The 18,663-nt window shown below is 33.4% G+C and overlaps 1 protein-coding gene across 7 annotated transcripts in view; it reads left to right on the top strand.

Annotated features, from left to right (window-relative positions):
* FAM172A (family with sequence similarity 172 member A) overlaps positions 1-18,663 on the top strand; it is a 426,343-nt gene that overhangs the window by 181,147 nt on the left and 226,533 nt on the right. For all 7 annotated transcript variants that reach the window (XM_004769901.3, XM_045074532.1, XM_045074534.1 and 4 more), the window contains one exon: positions 8,674-8,892. In XM_004769901.3, the coding sequence (XP_004769958.1) occupies positions 8,674-8,892 (219 nt within the window). The remainder of the gene's footprint in view (positions 1-8,673; positions 8,893-18,663) is intronic.

An 18,663-nucleotide genomic window follows, 5' to 3' on the forward strand; every position in this document is an offset into this window, starting at 1 on the left:
ATAGTTGGGGAGATCTTTTCCTGCCCTTTGCTTTCAGCACCATCATGATACTGTGAAGCTCAGGCATGAGACATTTTGAACTTTGAGTATGAGAGTACTTTGTTTATATAATGTCATCAGTTCTTGTCATTCCCTGAGAAGTTTCTGGACAAGATTTGAAGTCATAGTATGACATTTATTTTTAAACAGCATAAGACAGTTATCATGTTGGTTTGCAGAGGTATGACTTGTTGATTATCTCATCCTATAGCTTATTTGCCATTACTCTGTCCTGTTTGAAGGAAAATTAAGTTGTGATTAAAGTTGATGAATAGTCGTGATTTCGTTATTTTTAAAAACAAAGTCCTTTACTGTAGTATTCCAGGTTCTTATGTCTTTTTTCCATGAATACGCATATTGTAATGCAAAAACTTTAAGCCATTATGAATTTTTATATGTTTTATGTACACCAAAGGGTCACAGATGGTAGAAAGATTTGTTACCATGAGGTAGTGTAGCATTTTGTGATTATAAAATTAATCTGTCTCTAAATCTGTTTAAAGAGTTTTTGCCATCTAATGAGCAATATAAATTATTAATATTTTCATGTTCTTGGGGACATTCACAGCCATAATTTTACCAACACAGCTGTTTGACCTGGTGACATCATGTTTTGCATATTTTTGCATTTTAATGAGTCAGTCATTTAAAAGGTTACAAAGAAACCATAACTCATAAGTAATTAAATTATTTAGCAGAAGTATGAGGAGATCTTCTGACATAGGTCACTGTGGGAAGGGAAATTCATAGCTGTACTCAGTTGCACCTGTTTATTGGGAGGTAAATGTGTATAGAAGCTTTTCCCTTAGATTATGAAATGACTTTACTCAATGAAATACCTGAATGTTTACGATGCACACACACACATACACACACACATCCCCAAGCAGTGCATTTTCATTGTGATGGAGTAAGTTAAACTATTACTCTTAATACAAACACAAGCATAGCTTACTTACCATTTAGGGTTAACTATCCTTGAAAGTGTAGCCAGATTGGTTTTAGGACTGTCTTGTGATTATGCTTTCCTCCTTTTTTGAAGAATAAAATGGTTTCATGTAGAGGTTTTAGGAATTTGTACTTAATTCCGATTTGGAATTTTCTATTGAATGGACATATCTTGTACTGCTATATATTTTCCTCTCAGGACTGCCTTTGTTGTGTCCCACAGATTTTGAACCATTGTATTTTTCATTATCATAAAAGAAAAGGTGACTCATAGGTATAGCACTGTACCTAGCACAGCACTTGGTTAATAGTAGCTGCTTATTAAGTATTCATTGTATGGAATCAGTTTTTAACACATTATTGACTCATTGAATACTTGGGGTCCTTCTTTATGTCCTCATGCTTGCAAGTGGACTCTAGAACCACAAGGAAAGCACTCATATATATTCTTGAAAAAACAACAAAAATATTTTAAATATGCTATTTTAATTAGAAGAAAAAAAGAAAGAGAAAGGTGGCATATATGAAGATAAAATGATTAATGTACTGTAGTTTTTAAGCAGATTTTTTTTAAAGATTTTTATTTTTTTGACAGACAGAGATCACAAGTAGACAGAGAGGCAGGCAGAGAGAGAGAGGGAAGCAGGCTCCCTGCTGAGCAGAGAGCCAAATATGGGACTCGATCCCAGGACCCTGGGACCATGACCTGAGCTGAAGGCAGCGGCTTAACCCACTGAGCCACCCAGGCGCCCAATTTTTAAGCAGATTTTAAGAGTAATTTGAAACCGTAAGCCTATGTTTGCATGGTATATATATGATCAGGTCAAGTGATAATGTTTTGAAAGACTTTGAGCCTATCATCTATAGCTATGATATTTACACAGTTTTCTAAAGGATTTTAGTGGGAAGCTAAGAGACTATTGGACTTTCATTTTGCCCTCTAAAGCATAAAGGCACAATTTTCATGGAGGACATAAATTTCATAAGGTGAATTTGTCCATCCGACTCTGCTTGGGACCATGTAATAGGGAGGTGTGTCTCTAAGATTTCCTATACCCACTTAGGGGTTTTGATCTGTCATAGACAGGCAACAGTTGTAACTTGTTACTTCTTTTTACTGTAATGTGTAAACGTGTGGGTGTATGTCTGTTTTTTAAATGAGAATGAAAAGCAAAGTATAAAAGATTTCATAATGCTGTAGTATTAAATCACATGTATGTCCTTGATAATGAGTGGTAAATGTTTTTAATGATGCTATTGTAAATTTATAGAGTGCTTTAATAAATAAAATATTGGTGATCAGAAGAAAAAATTGTGTTTAAGCATCACAGTGTTCTAAAACCTAGGAAAAGTTAGAAACAGAACAGGCGATAATATAGATAAGTGCAAAGTGAATGTTTTAAAATAAATAGCACTTGGATGACCTGAGATGTCAGAACTAGAGACAAGGGTGTGTGTTTGTCAATATATCCTTCATGTTTTACAGACTCCTAAGGGAACAAGGGAAGATACAATTTCACCTTTTCTGTGCCAAAACATTTTAATTATATCTTCTTCCAACTACAGCGGTTCAGTAACCAAGGAGCTGACATTGATGCATGTGTTGATAAAGCTGCAAACATTCAAAATGAGATTAACAAAGATTTTGAGCAAAGGGTGACAGCTAATTTTGCACAGTGTTCTGCATCTGATTCAGGCCAGCATAATAATAGAATATTTTATAACTGTTTTGTTATTCAAAAGGACTTTTATGATGCATTTATATTTGTGGATATCTTTGTATCATACTTAAAAATTATCTATCCTGTGGCTAAAACTATTTGCACATCTATGTTGTAATGCAGAGACAATATTATAAAGGAAAAAAAACCCTCTTACTGTAACTTGTGGGTTTTGTTTTTGTCGTTGTTGTTGTCTTTTTTTGTAATCATACTTTATCCTTGGAACTCTTTGCCGTAACCTTAATTTGTCTTGAGCACACTAGCTGGAGAAGGTATAGAGATGGTAAATGTATATTTTCTCATGTTGCTTAGTATGCACTAATAAAATGACCAAGAAAAGTTATATTCAACTTATTTAATTAATAAAACTGTAGTTTCTTTATGTTCTTGAACTCCTTTGAGCACATTTCAGTGTTATTTCTTTTCTCTTCTATTCTCTACTTGAAGGCAGCTGACAGTCTTCTTTCACTTTTCTTTTTGTTTGTGAAATTTTCTTTTTTTTTTTTTTTTATCCACTCACTTCTCCATCTGCTTTCACTTTTGTTTGCTTGGGCCGTCTCTCATCCCAACTTGATAATGAGGAATGCAGTGTGACCCTGACCTCTATCAGCCCATGCATGACCTTCTGACTCTACCATATAACCTTTGACCTTCTCTTTGACAGCTTGATTAATTACCCTGTGTTATGATTTATGAGTAAGTGCTATGTAAAAATAATAGACAACAGGTGGTCCTCTGAAAACTTTTTGTGGCATGTTTTCTTTTACTGACTAACTTGATGAGCTATTTGAAGTTGGAAACTTACTGGAATAATCTATGTTGGTCTATATCATGGTATTTTTGTACCATGGAACACGACATTAGAATATAGGGAGCTACAAGTTAAAGCATGATTGTGACAAACATTTTACAAAATATTAGCAGGGTGCTGTTACCTAAGTGCACGTTGGGAGGAAGCAGAAAATGGAGTCAAGTGACATTTTAGGCGTTTCAGTCCCAGGTCACGTCTTGAGAAAATTGCTGAAATAATGGAGGGGGCATTTTTCAAGCAGAGCTGCAGCTCCAACAGCTATGTTTACTTTAACGCTTCACTAGTGACTTCTGATTGGTTTTCATGACCTCATCTCACTGTTGCACCTAGGCTGTTGCAACAGTGACATAGACATACCCTTGTTGTGAAAAAGATGAGAATAAACACAACATACATCTTTCAGAAAAGATGAATGGACAGTGGTTTGTCCATTTTAGCCATGGGTAGATGTAGCTTATAGGCAAATTGCTTTGGGTTTCATTTCCCTTGAGGATGAGCACCTTTTTTCTTTCAAACCAAACAGATAGAATGCTGAACTTGGAAAATATGATTGATAAGTCTGTCTTAAATGATCTTTTACAGAGCTTTGCCTGAAGACCAAAACAGACAGTTCCATAGGTCAGAGGATTCTACCCTGGCCCCTGACCTCTTTGGTCACACATGGCTTATAGTATTGGCAGGTTAATATGCATAGCTGAACACTTTCACCTGATTTTTTATTTAGCCAACCACAAGAGATTTGAAAAGATGTAGAATTTTCTCCTATTTTCTATTTTCCTTATAACTGGTATTTAATAGGCAAATTAACTTGGATAAATCTTTAATTTTAGTAAGATTCCATTGGGATCAAAATACATTCTGGCTTTGGTCAGACATTGAAATATTGTATCTATTTGTAGAACCTTCTTGACAAGTACATTTCTGTACTGATTTAATTTCTTAAGCAAGTTTTTCTCTTTGGTTCTTTGTGTTTGGCATCACCTATCTGTTTTAGACCTCTGACCTAAGCCATCATTTGTTGATTGAATGATAAATGAACTATTATTTATTAGTAAGTGCATCTACAGACTTCAAAGTAAAGGAGGCCTGCAGTCCTGTGCATTCTCTTTAAATCACAGCGAGCCGTTGTGCTGAATAAACTGCTATGTCCAGCAATAAAATTTTGAGGGTTTCTGATTAAGATTCCATGCTTTAGACCTTATAAACCCAGTTCCGAAAATGAAACTACAGTTACAGCTACAAAGGATAGAAAATGGAATGAGATAAGTGAAAGAGATTAGCCTCTTGATCACTTTCTTGATCTTCTGCTAGACTGTACTCTCAAACATAAGAGTTAATTAACAACTTTATATATACTTTGTCTCTTGAAATGTTGGATATTGGAATTGACTTGGGTAAATCATTAATCAGGATGCCAGAAGTTTTGTTTATTTAGTTGTAGAATGTTAGGTAATCAGTTTGATCATTTTGTCTTTTTGTCTTCTTAAAGATAACAGAAGTTTCTGGGTATGTTTAAAATGAACTGCCTTTTCATCTTAGGAGAAATTTAGCATGAATGATTAAATATAAAAAGAATACTTCCATATAAAATGTTTAAGGTTATAACATTAGTTATGGAGGCCTCATTAGAGTGGCAATACATGGTTCTTTTATGATATTATATCTGATGCCTGGTTTTATAAAGTTTTGTAAAACTTTATGGGTACACTTGTTAAAGGTCAAACTAGGATCTCTTTCTATTTCTTTGTGTATCGATTGAGTTATTGCAAATAGAGAGAATTAATTTTTAAAATGGCATTTATTCTGTTTTTTTTAAAGATGGTTTCTTCAATGGTTTCATATGGTTAAATTTAGCTATTGGTATGTTATCTGCCTTGTTTTACTTTGACTATTTACTTTGATACCTTGGTTTCCATGTATTAATGTTGACATGGCAAAAGTCTTTTTAGCTTTATTATATAAAGGAATTTTTGGACAATATTTGTATGTGACAGAGAAAAGGAAGAAAAGATGAAGTTTTTCTAATATCTATAGTTAGAGCATATATAAGTGGGATAGTTGACTTTATTTTGTTTCTCCAGTTTTCTCTTCTTCATTATAAAGTGGTTATTAATGGTCTCCATGAATATCGCTTTAATTAATTTATCAGGAAAATTTTAATTGAAAAATGTAAGTTTTTCACAGAATGGTAATTGAATTTGTAACAAAGACATTTATTAATATAAGCTCTCATTTCTGCAGGAAATGTTCCTGAATATTTCTTAATTGTTATTCCATTAATTAAATTGGCAGTATGAAATATCTAAGTGATAAAATATTTTCTAAATAATTCAGGTATTTAAAGAGCAGCATTCATTGTTGAAATCTAAATGCTAAAAATTCTTTAATTGATTTATGGAGTGGTAATTTTAAAATAGAATCATTTTTCATTAGTTGATGCCTTGGTGAAAAATTGATATTGTGTCTTTATAAAATTGGACAAATGAGTCATGTAATTTTCAGTTACATAATCAATAACTTAGACAAACACTACTTCTTTGATGATTTATGTTTGTCTGCTTTTTATACTTATTTAGATAGGACACATCAAATTTCAGACTCCATTGAAAATCAAGTAGGTGCAGTAATTTTTCAATCAATGATTTCCAAAATTGAAGTAAAAACTTCTGCTTAAATTAACGTGGTATTATGAGAAATACTGTATCTAGTGATTAAGTTAAAAATTAGGCCAAAAATTTTATAATTCTAGTGGGTATAAACTTTGTCTAAAGTGTTTACCTTTATTTGGAATTCCTTTATGGTACAAAGGTGATGCTCACATTCTATCAATTTATTAAAGTTTCACTTTCTTACATTGAGTTTGATGTTTTTCATAATATCATTAACATGTAGTATATCACTATATTCATCTCTAAGAATTCTAAGATCCTGTTTTGGGTTTGCTACTTCTAACTCATGTGTGAGTATGAGAGACTGTGTGTGTGTGTGTGTGTGTGTGTGTGTGTGTGTGTGTTTAAAGTTCAATTCACTCAGAGAAGGCAGGGAAGAAACATGACAGGAGACCACTTACTCATGGTACAGAATCTAGTAAGGAGGCAATTTTCTTTTTGGCCTACGGTGACCTTTTTTGACTATGTTCCTTACACCAGAGACAGTGTATGAATGCCTCTATTTCACCCTGTTTAGCAGAGTGCAACAGTGTTCTTTAACTTAACTTTTAGTGGGAGGAGAAGTTATAGCTGAAATTTGAGAAGGGCGTGAAAAGTTGTAAGAGGCACAAGGAAGAGGGGTAGGAACTTCCTTCAAATGTGATTTTAATAACTAGTCAAGTGTGTCCAACTGTAGAAAATCACCAAGTGACAATCTGTCTACCTGACAGTGATCACAATGAATTACAAGACTTTTGAATAGCTATACAGATTAGAATAAAGCAGGACCAAATAAAATATCTTTTGTTGGTAAAACTTTGACTTACTAGCTAAGATACTTAAAAAGAGAACCCCCCCCCAAAAAACCGTTTATCTTATGCTTTGATGTAGAACGTTTAAGTTTTTAAATTTGTAAAATATTTTATAACTTCTCATAAAATAGGTATTTGTTTAAAAGTTTTACTTGAACATGTATTAAAGAATATATGGTATTTTGTTAATCAGTTTGGCATTATATAGTTTTCATGTGTGCAAGACAACTATATCTTAATTAACAGTACTATCACTAAAATCACAACTTTAATGAACTTCACAATCTGCAAACCATATCATAGTTTTAGACAATCATATCAACTGGGGGGCAAAACTTGAAAAACCCCATGAAGTTTTTATGTAGATTGTGAAATCGACCATTAAAAAAACCAACTACATGCAGCAGTGTGGCATACTTAAAAATAAGATAATTGAGTCAATGCTAATATTACTCTATTATTACTGCAATCACTTTTTAAAAAATCATCTTATTATGGTCAATTTGGCAAAAAACAAATTTTAAACTTGAATTAGTTCTACAGTTATGCTTTTAGAAAAAGTATTGAGTTTTCTTTTTCAGTAAGAATGATATTTTTCAAGTTTTATTTTCCATAGCTCTTATGTGTTTTTATTGTAATGTAGTACTTTTAAAATATGACCTTATAGGATTTTACAAGGCAAAATTGGGACACCCACAGTACAGAAGTGAATAGAAAATACAAGATATTAATAGCTTCACAAATTTATGTTGCACATGCTTGTTAGTGGAAATTGTTTATTCTTCTCTAATTTCTCACGGTTTGATTATTCCATCAGCTATAACTTAATATAAATACCAAAAGTTTTCCCAATTCTAACCATAGAAATGTTTGCCTTGCTAGAATTGTCAGACAGGAAAATATATTTTTAAAACTTTAGAGAAGGTATAATAGCTCAGTAAGCTGTATTTCAGACTTTGGGACTTGTTTCCTAGTACTGGCCCCCAGTATAGAGAAATTTTTATGGTGGTTAAAAATGAAAGAAATTTTAGGATTAAATAATTGCTCCCATGCCTTACAGTCGGACATTATTTTGTTTTATGATTTGTGTGGCCTCCTGAAAGAAGAGAGGTGGAAAAAATACCAACTGCACAGGTTGATTATTATGTTTCTGCTATTATAGATATGTAAATCTGTAGAATGTTAGGTCACATTTATTCCTTAATTGCTTATTCTTTCTGGAATTCAAACAAATAAAAAATGCTCATTAAAGTACAATTGTAAAGGAAAGAGAATCCAACAAAATAGGGTGTGGAATTTTAACTTCAGCTTCAAAGAGGCTGTTTTTTCAAAATAGGTATTTAAATATTGATGTGGTTTGAAAGTGTACTTGTTATTTGTTAATTTATTTCAATTACTTGGGGGCTTCTGAGAGATCTAAAGTACTTTATAAAAAAAATATAACCTTGGCAATCTTTGTGTTACAATTTTGTCTTCTTATTCTTACAAATAATCTATTTAACACAAACAGTGCAGGCAAACAATTTTAAATAACTTTTTGTTGGAAAAAGTAGAACTATAGTCTTTTATAAAGAAATACTTTAGTGACTATACAACTATATTAAATTACTTACTATGAAATTTTGCAGATTTTTTTTATGAATTGAGATGGTTTCTAAGATTAAATTATGCTGCCTTCTTTGCTTTCAAAACAGGAGGGATATGGAGTAATAGTACTGAATCCCAATGAAAACTATATTGAAGTAGAAAAGCCAAAGATCCATGTACAGTCATCTTCTGAGAGTTCAGATGAACCAGCAGAAAAACGGGAAAGAAAAGATAAAGTCTCTAAAGAAACAAAGAAGCGACGTGATTTCTATGAAAAGTATCGTAACCCCCAAAGGGAAAAAGAGATGATGCAGCTGTATATCAGAGTAAGTAATAAGATTATTACTCTCCTTCACTATTTCTTTTACTATATTTGTATTGTATGTCATAATTATTATTTTATTTTTTTTAAAAGAAACTTAATTCTTTAATTTTCAGCCATTCATATCCCATGGTTGTTACTTGGGTGAAATTTTTTTTGTTCAGAATTACAAAATACATCCTTATTTCAGTGTGATATTTTACTTAAGTTTCAAAGCAATTATGAATGCTCCATACAAAACATTGGTCTTCATCTTGTGTGGTGATAGTTTTTATGCATTCTTTTCCTATGAGCAACCATCCATCCACAGTGTTTCAGCTTAACTTCCGAAGGCAGATGGAGGGAGGAAGAGTAATTAATATCTTAATAAATATTTAAACTAGAATAGTTTAGGGATAGTGTAATGAGGGAACTCTCTCCTTTGCTCTTTTCTTACCCAGTGAACCTTTGCACTTTGTAATGCTAGCAGCATGGGATCGTTACAGCAGTGCTGCCCAAGGAGTTCTAATTCGTAGGGGGCACAAACAATTTTATTTGAACTTTGACACATTCTGCTTGATATACATACTGTGTATTGTATATATGAGACATATTTATGCAATTTTCAAAGCCCTTATTACGGGTCCTATAAATAGAATTTAATAGTAAAGCGCGTCAAAAATGCTACTAGGTAAGTAAAATAGTAAATTGATATGTTCTTTAAAAGTGAGCAATTCAGAACATTTAAGCATAGACAAATTAACACTTTATAAATTATATTGTAGGATAATAGTAAAGTTTCAAATTAATCAGTTTGAACTATTTGTACACTTCCTTTAAAAAAGTTTACTAATAAAATATTTCATACCATCTTTGAGGGGAATATGTAACTTTCTGAGTTATTTTCTTCATTCTCATTCATTGCATAATCCCTATACTTTTGGGAATTACACTTCAAACTTTCAAGACTATAGGTCGGTTTGTTGAGTAAGTTAGGGTAGTTAAATAGTACGAAAGCAGCATGTAAATCCTCATGACCCCCAAAAAAAATCCTCATCTCAGTATCCAGACTGAGAATACCCAAAGCTCATCATACAGTAACTCAAGCTAAAGTTAGTCAGAATGCAGTATTTAAATTTCTGAAAAGCATCTCGCTATGTAATATATTTTTTGAAAAACAAAAACAGTGATTACATTGGAATCAATAAGTAGCTTGCTTGTTCTAATGTAGGTATGTTACCGTGTTTCTTTCGTATGGCTGCATAGGTGTCATGGTGTTACCTTCTTTATCGGCTGTCCTAAGCTTTCTAATTATATGATCCAGTCTGTCAACTACCATTCTTAGGACAGTTAAAAAGAATTCTGATATCCATATTTTGAAAATGAATTGTAAAAGCTTTTGAAATATACACATCATTAAGAAAACTCATGTGCTTATGTAAAATGTCAACAAAAAGTTATTCTATGTATTGTTCTTCTTAAAGTTTATTTTATTTGCCTATGATATATACAGAATATGGATCTATTTCTGACATCTGTCTTGTAGGTTTTATATCTCCTTTTCTATTTTCTCTTGTCACCACTGTGTGGGTATTTTGCTTTTGTTCCTTGTATGTGTGCATTTTCTTTTTTCTGTTTCATTTATCTGAATGGATGAATCAAATGAAACAAAATCTGTTTCATTTATCTCTGCCTCTGTTTTTCTTCTTATATCAAGGGAGAAAAATCTTTTTATTTTGCTTCATTTTTAGGATCTCTCTTTCCCTTTGTCTTTTTTCTTTCATTCTGCTATCTCTTTTACACTCCTGCCGTTTCTGCTTCTTTCCTTACATGTCTTTTTGCTTCTTTCTTCTTCGTCCCATTTCACTCATCAGTCTCAGTTCCCATTGAAAGCACTTAAAGCAAAAACAGACACTTTTAGAAAATACAACTATATGCCTGATAGTCTTAGTTATGAATGTCATTTTTCCTTAATAAATACCCTTTCTCTTAAAATCTTCTAGAATTGTGCAAAATAGCAGTTAAGCTGGTACTCTTCAGACATAGTTCTAGATAGTAAGGTGTGATCCTGTGGTGGAGAAAGAGACGAATGATTCATGTTGTGTAAGATGCCTTAATTCTTAGGTAGTTTTGATCCACTCAAGAAGTAACTTCTTGTACTCTCCTTTCCAAAACATGTCTCCAAAAAGTGTAATTTTCAGACACAGAGCATGATATGTGATGGGGATAAATTAACATAAATTTCTATACTTCTTAACTATTTACATTTTGAAGTTGATCATCTAGTCTTTGGAACAGTCCCATGAGGTAAGTAGATCAAATAGCTTTATCCTTATTTTATAGGTAAGGAAACTGATGCACAGGTGGCTCATTTTTGTCTAAGAGAGCAGATAACTAGTAAATGGTGGAACTAAGTGTTGAAACCAGGACTTCTAGTTGTAGATTCTTTCTCCATTTGCTTTTTACCATGTTGTTCTACAGTTGGGAACAAAATATATACATGAAATATGAAAATTAAAACAATTATTATAAAAGCATGACATAAGTGACATGTGATGATTAATAGATTTTTATCAGTTATTAGATATTAAATAATAGTTATTTAATAAATATCTATGAACAATTAATATATAATACATATTTATAACAAGTAATACGTGCACACAAATGTATTACATTATGTATATATACATATACACACTCTCTCTTAATAGGATCACTAGTATTCATCCAATTTTCTATGAGAAGACTGTGAGTCAAAACTTAGTAATTTCCCCAAAATAACATAACTCTTAATATAAGCTTCATGAGGACAGGGACTTAGTCTGTTTTGCTCACTATTATATCCCCAGAGCTCAGAAGAGAGTCTTCATAATAAATTTTTATTTGGTAAGTAAGGTGTTGGAGCCAAGATTAAAATCCCATACTACTACTTTTTTTTAATATGTTCTGCTTCATTAAAGTATGCTACTTGATTGTGAGGAATCTCATTGAAACAATCCAAAACAAACAAAAATTACAGTGTTGGTCCCCTACCTACTCTAGTGACTGAGAAAACATTATGAAAATTAATGATACGAAGTCAGTTTCTCAAGATTTATTTAATACCTTGATCTATACCTTTGCATCTGAATCTATAAGAGTGAGATATCCTGGTTTGTTTGTTTTTTTTAAACTCTGTCATCAAGGTAGTATGTTTATTGGTGAAAACGGAAATGTTTCATGCTGACTACTGCTATTTCTGTTGTGCACCCTTGCTCATAGAGTAGAACCAGGCTGCTATACATGTTCTTTGCTGTACACCTTTGTGCTGTGTAATTTTGCTTCCTATTCTTTCCCTCCATCCAAATTCTGCCCATGTTGTAGGGCCCAACTGAAATCTCACCTTTTCGTATCATCGTAATCACTTACCATGACTCATGGAAGTCACTGCGACTGGTTAACTTATGTGAAATTTATCATTTGCTGTCTGAGATATCTCTTGTGTTTTTGTTTTGTAATATTATTAACATTTATCTTTCATGTATTTCCACTCCCCATAATATTGTAGATCTTTGAGCATGCTGTATTGGTCATTCCCTAAGAATAAACAGAAATGATGTAGTATTTACAGTAGTACAGAGCATACTATGAGGAATCAGAAACCGATAATAAACCCACTCATTAGAATCCAATACCCTGCAGGGAGACCAAAGCAAAAAGACTAGGCCTTAGTCTAGAGATACCTGGATAGAATTGCTTAAATATCTCTTCCAGAGGAGACTTAATTGTGGGCTGTGGTGATAGGAAGAAAAGAGATTAGACCCAGAAGGTTGAAGGAAAAAAAAAATGCTGCAAGTGGAAGGGGGAAGAAATTACATGGCCACAGAAGGAAGAATCCAAATGTGGAGGAGACATTTACAGAGTAAGAATCTTGGCAAAGTCTGGCATTACACATTGAAGATACTCAAATATTTATGGCTTGATTGCTTGTTGACATCCATCAAAAATCTTACTCCTTAGCATGAGAGATATTTGGTGTCTAGTTTTCTGACGGATTTTTTCAGCATTTATGTGAATTTTTGCAATTGTTCAGAAACAGCCAACTGATAAACTGAAGCTTTCTTTCAAAAAATATGTTTTTGATGTTTTTGGGTTATGTTCAAAATATTGGTGAAGGCTAATAAATATCCCATCTTCTCTGTATCTGTTCTCTTCTGTACTACGGCCACTGGAGTCATTTCTATTTAGTGCTTTAGCAACCAAATTTAATTTTTTTAATATTATAGTCAATGAATGTTTACTCTCTGGAACCATTTTATTTTCCCAATATATTTAAATATTTGCGTTTTCTTTTCTTCTGGAATCTGTTAAAAAGCCAAACTCTCCTTTCAAATTTTGTAAATATCTATTACAGACCGGCAGAAGTAAACTAGAATCCAGGCCTAAAAATTTAAGATTAACAAAGTGTAGGGTTTTTTATGTACTAAATGAGTATAAATAAATATGACTAACTATTGGATTATGTAGTACATTTCTGATGCATTAGAAGCAGAGCTTGAGAGATCAAAGTACTTACTGTTTCATGTGGCAACTTTCCTTAAGTATGAAATAATGTACTTTCTGGCATATATTATGGCTTATTAAGGGGATTGATTTGGTCTAGGCAATAAACATCATGTCAGACATGCCTGGCAGGAAAACCTGCTTAATATGTTTTGTAATAAGATGGAATTTTTTGTTCTCAAAAACATCTGCCAACTGAATTCAAGAGTGAAGACAGAAAATGTCATCAATTTAGTGGTAATCCTATAAATTCAGTTTCTTTCTGAGCAACACATAGTAAGACACACAAAATTCCCAGTGTTAATCACCACTGGTTATAGTACTTTGTAAAATGATGAAACAAAAACATTTTATTTTTATATAATGTGTTAATTAATTCATAATGAATTTTAATATTTCAACTGATAAAATTTTAACAAGCATCTTGCCAACAGATCATTTTTTAAAGCATCTGTTTTTTAATGTGTTGGGTTGAGAACTGAGTCAAATGGCTAAATATGTACATATATTCTTTTAAAAAACATATTTCTACCCCATAATTATAGATACACTATTTTTTCCCCTTAGACCACCAGGGGCTGCTGCTGTTCACACTGGGTTTTACTTTCCTCTGAAACTGAGTACCCCCCCATCACACTGCATCTTTTCTTTCTTCCCTTTTATTCCTTAACCTTAAATCTTTTAATATATAATGGAAAGAAAAAACAACAAGCTTAGTTAGTAATTTAATGATCAGTATAAGAATTTATATTTTAAACATTTCTACATTCCAAAACATTTACACTTTACCAAATGAACTTAAAACCAGTAGTCATTGAAGATTTGATAATAATTATTTTTATTTTCTGTTTTTAATGTCTGAATATCATTCAGAATCATACCCATTGCAGAGATGTAGTATGGAGATGAAATTAAACGTGCAGAATTTGAACAACTTGAGTTTGAATCCCAGCTCTTTCCATTTTATATACTGTGACCTCAAACAAGTTAACTTCCCTATGTCTCAGTTCTTTTGTCTGAAAAAATGAAATGATAATAATATATGCAAAGTGAACATGGTTTCTGACACACCATGTTGGGTCTTCAGGGCTAATAAATAACTCCCTGTCTTCTCTCAAATTCATAATCAACTAAGAAAGTATCCAATCCTTGAGGTCCCCAGCTTTTGTACCTTTCATTACCTTGTACCAAAAATAATAACGTCCATCTTACCTTTCTGAGTTTGGAACCCAGTGAATAATATGACAAAGGAATCAGACAAAAGGAGATCAAAACACCAGCTTTATTAATTGATATAGTTCAAATGGAAAATGTGGCTTAGATCTGTGACTAAATTTAGGTTACCTAATTCATTTCCCCAGAAACACATTTTCATCTCTCTTCCAAACATCCACTTGCCCTTTCACAAGGTAGAAAAGTAGCCACAAAATTGTTTAATTTTAAAGCATTTAAAGTGCCATGATTCTATTTTAAATAATCAGAAATCAATCTTTGTATTTTCATGTTTCTTACTTCCAAAGCCTAGTAAACAGTAGATTTTTAATAAATATTTGATGAATGAATATTTTAATAAATGCTTGCTTACATGAACCTACAAAGCAGAAGAGACAGAACTTTCACTATATAAATCTGCTCTTTGATATTGACTAGCACAAGTTGAAAGAACTGTGATACTATGACTGATACATGCTAACACTCAGAAAATTAGTACATTGTTCTTTAAACCCACTTAACAACCCGTATTAAGTATAGCAGGCATTCTTTGAATTCAGTAAAAACAAGCCCAAACAGAAAAATTTGAAAGTGGCAAAATAATTAGATCTTTAGATTTAGAATAGAAATTACAATAAAGACCAGAGCTCTGCACTTATTTGTTTCGGTTGACTATTGGCCAAATTTGGTGAGGAATTCTGCTATAAATATGGTGTAGTAGAAAGAAAAAGAAATTCAGAATCGAAGAGAGTTATGCTCCAATGATCTTAATTTTTTCACAAGCTATGAGGTTGGACAAGTCACCTCATTCTTTTAGTTTCTTCATCTGTAAAATAAGAATAATTGTAGTTACTAGGCTGTTTAAGGAGTAAATAAGGTAAATTAATGTATATGAAAAGAACCGGTAGGATACCTACTATTTGTTATATCTCATTTTTTTTCTGTTTTCTCCTTGCCCTCTTTCCTTTGGAAAGTATGGGGAGAATTATGGTCAAATGAGGTCTTTTCCAATTGGTTTATAATCACTGCTTCTCAAACCTTTGGTCTCCGGACCCTTTTACGTGCTTAAACATTATTAAGATCACTAAGGTATTTTGTTTATATGGGTACACTAATTGATATTTACCACAAAAAGAATGAAATATGAGAAAATTTTTTAATATTTATTTTAGGGGCGCCTGGGTGGCTCAGTGAGTTAAGCCTCTGCCTTTTCGGCTCAGGTCATGGTCTCAGGGTCCTGATATCGAGCCCCGTGTCTGGCTCTCTGCTCAGCAGGGAGCCTGCTTCCTCCTCTCTGCCTACTTGTAATCTCTATCAAATAAATAAAATCTTAAAAATAAATAAATACTTATTTATTTATTTTAGGGGCTCCTGGGTGGCTTCATCAGTTAAGCATCTGCCTTTGGCTCATGTCATGGTCCCAGGATTCTGAGATGGAGTCCTGATTGGGACTCCCTGCTCGTCCCTGCCCCCTAACTTTTCCCCCTGCCCCCTCCCCCTAACTTGTTCTGTCACTCTCATTCAAATAAATAAATAAAATCTTTAAAAATAATAATAAATAAATACGTATTTTAAGATAGTAATAAGTCTGGGGTGCCTGGGTGACTCAGTTGGTTACTTCGGCTCATGTCATGATTCTGGAGTCCTGGGCTTCCTGCTCAGCAGGGAGGCTGCTTCTCCCTCTTCCCTTACCCTCCATTAATGCTTGCTTGCTCTCTTGAGCTCACTCTCTCAAATAAATAAATGTACTATATGTTGGCTAACTGAACATAAATAAATAAATAAATATAATCTTTTAAAAAATAAAATAGCAATAAATCCCTTACATGATGACACAAATAACATATATTTATGAGAAATAACTATATTTCTCAAAACAAAAACATATGGTGAGAAGTGTGGCATTTAAAAAGCATCTCTTTAATATCTGGCTTAATAGACAGCTGAATTCCACCTCTGTTTTTCTTCCTTCATCCTCTTCTGATATGTTTTTTGGTTGACATTTCTGAAGAAAATTTGGCCACATACAGATATTCAGTTATAAAAGGAAGCAGAATTTTAATAGCTGTTTCAGGTAATTGTACATGTTTTTCTTTTTTGGTATACCAACACTCAACAAAAAATAGTTGCTTTTTTTTTTAAGATTTTATTTGTCAGAGAGAGAACACACACAGGGGGAGCAGCAAGCAGAGCGGGCAAAAGGAGAAGCGGGTTCCCCACTGAGCAATGAGTCTGATGTGGGGCCTGATCCCAAGACCCTGGTATCAGAACCTGAGCTGAAGGCAGATACTTAATGACTGAGCCACCCAGGCATCCCAAGAAATAGTTTCTTCTTAAAGATTACCCGCTGTGTGAATCTAAAACACATTACTAAGTATTTTGTACTATTTTCATGAAAATCCATTGGTCTTTGTTGTACTTTCAATGGAATCTTTACTCTTGAATGATTTTATAACATCACTTATTGGTCATTTGGAAAATAATGTTGCATTGAGTTATGCAGATCTTCCACATGTTGACATATTTTACTATGCAGTATCAAAGAAATCCTATCTATTAATATTACTACCACTCTCATCTGCAAAGATTTTAAGAATTGAAAAATTAAACTTATCAGAGAGGATATAAGTTCCCCCAACTTTTAATTTTAGCAAGAAAGCTCAAATTTTATCATTAGCAATAAACGCCATTGGCTGTTTTTCTTGAACTTTCAGGTTTATTTTATTTATTTTCAAGAAAATGTCTTCCATATGCCCAATGTGAGTAATGATCATTTGTTTATCAATCTTGAAAGTAAAAAGGATAGTCTATTTAAAAAAACAGCTACTTGAGCTCACAACTCAGTTACACAACTACTTTCCCTCTATACAAGCATCTTAACATTATTTGTTTTGCAGGTGCTTTTTGGGCGCCTGGTGGCTCAATGGGTTAAGCCTCTGCCTTAGGCTCAGGTTAGGATCCCAGGGACCTGGGATGGAGCCCCACATTGGGCTCTCTGCTCAGCAGGAAGCCTGCTTCCTCCTCCTCCTCTCTCTCTCTCTCTTTCCTTCTAGAGAAGGAAGGGGGAAGGAGCAGAGGGAAAGGGAGAGAGAGAATTTTATGCCAGCTCCATGCCAAATGTGGACCCTGGCAAGGGGCTCCACCTTACCACCCTGAGATCAGGATTTGAGCCCAAATCAAGAGTCATATGGTCAAGCTCAACTGACTGAGCCATGCAGGTGCTCCAGAATTTTTTGTTTTCTACTACTTGTCCCTAACAATAGAAAGCTCTGGAGAATCATATGCCCATTTTGGGTTTTAGCAACTACAGTTTTCATTTCGTCCCTCTTTTCCCTAAAATGGGTGGCCTCTTAATTCCCAGAAGGGCTCACATATTTAACCCTGCTATGCAGCTGAGGTCCAATAAACTACCATAGTCGACTAGCTCTGTGCTGGTGCTGTCCCTCTGTCTTATGTTTACCTTAACTTTGCAATGGGCTGATTCTATTGTGGTTAAGAGCTGAGTGCCCATTTCTGGCACATGTGTGCAGGGTTTTTACATATAGTATTCACTCAACAAGTGTTATAATTATTGTAATATCCTTAATTTACAATCCAAGCTGCATCTGTCCATCACTTTCTTCCATTTCTGAAGCCTTGTTCTTTTTAATTCGCCAAATTGGATTCCTCTTGTTTCTTGTCTGAAGGAACATTTGACAGTAACTGTCCAAAATACAGTTGGATTCACCATGCTTTTATCGGGCTTTAAATGTTCTTGCACTTTCACAACTTTACTCCCTTTTTTGGGAAAAAGGGGCAATTTAATACCCTCTGTCTCCCACCTGTGGCCCACCCTTGTGGTTGAGGCCCTTGTGGATACATTTGTCTAGTTAGAAATAGTTGTTTGTTTCTTTGTATAATCCTCACAACTGTCTCAGGTATCACCTTGACTATACAGATAATGTAAAATGAGACTCAGATGTAAATAGACTTACTCATAGTTGTATGCCTAATAAGAGCAACTAAAGTAAGGTTAGAGCCCACATCTATCAGACTGCAA

The sequence above is a fragment of the Mustela putorius genome, unplaced genomic scaffold (genome assembly GCF_011764305.1).
Source record: "Mustela putorius furo isolate JIRA1106 unplaced genomic scaffold, ASM1176430v1.1 tig00537350_pilon_pilon_pilon, whole genome shotgun sequence".
In the NCBI taxonomy this organism is placed as follows: domain Eukaryota; kingdom Metazoa; phylum Chordata; class Mammalia; order Carnivora; family Mustelidae; genus Mustela; species Mustela putorius.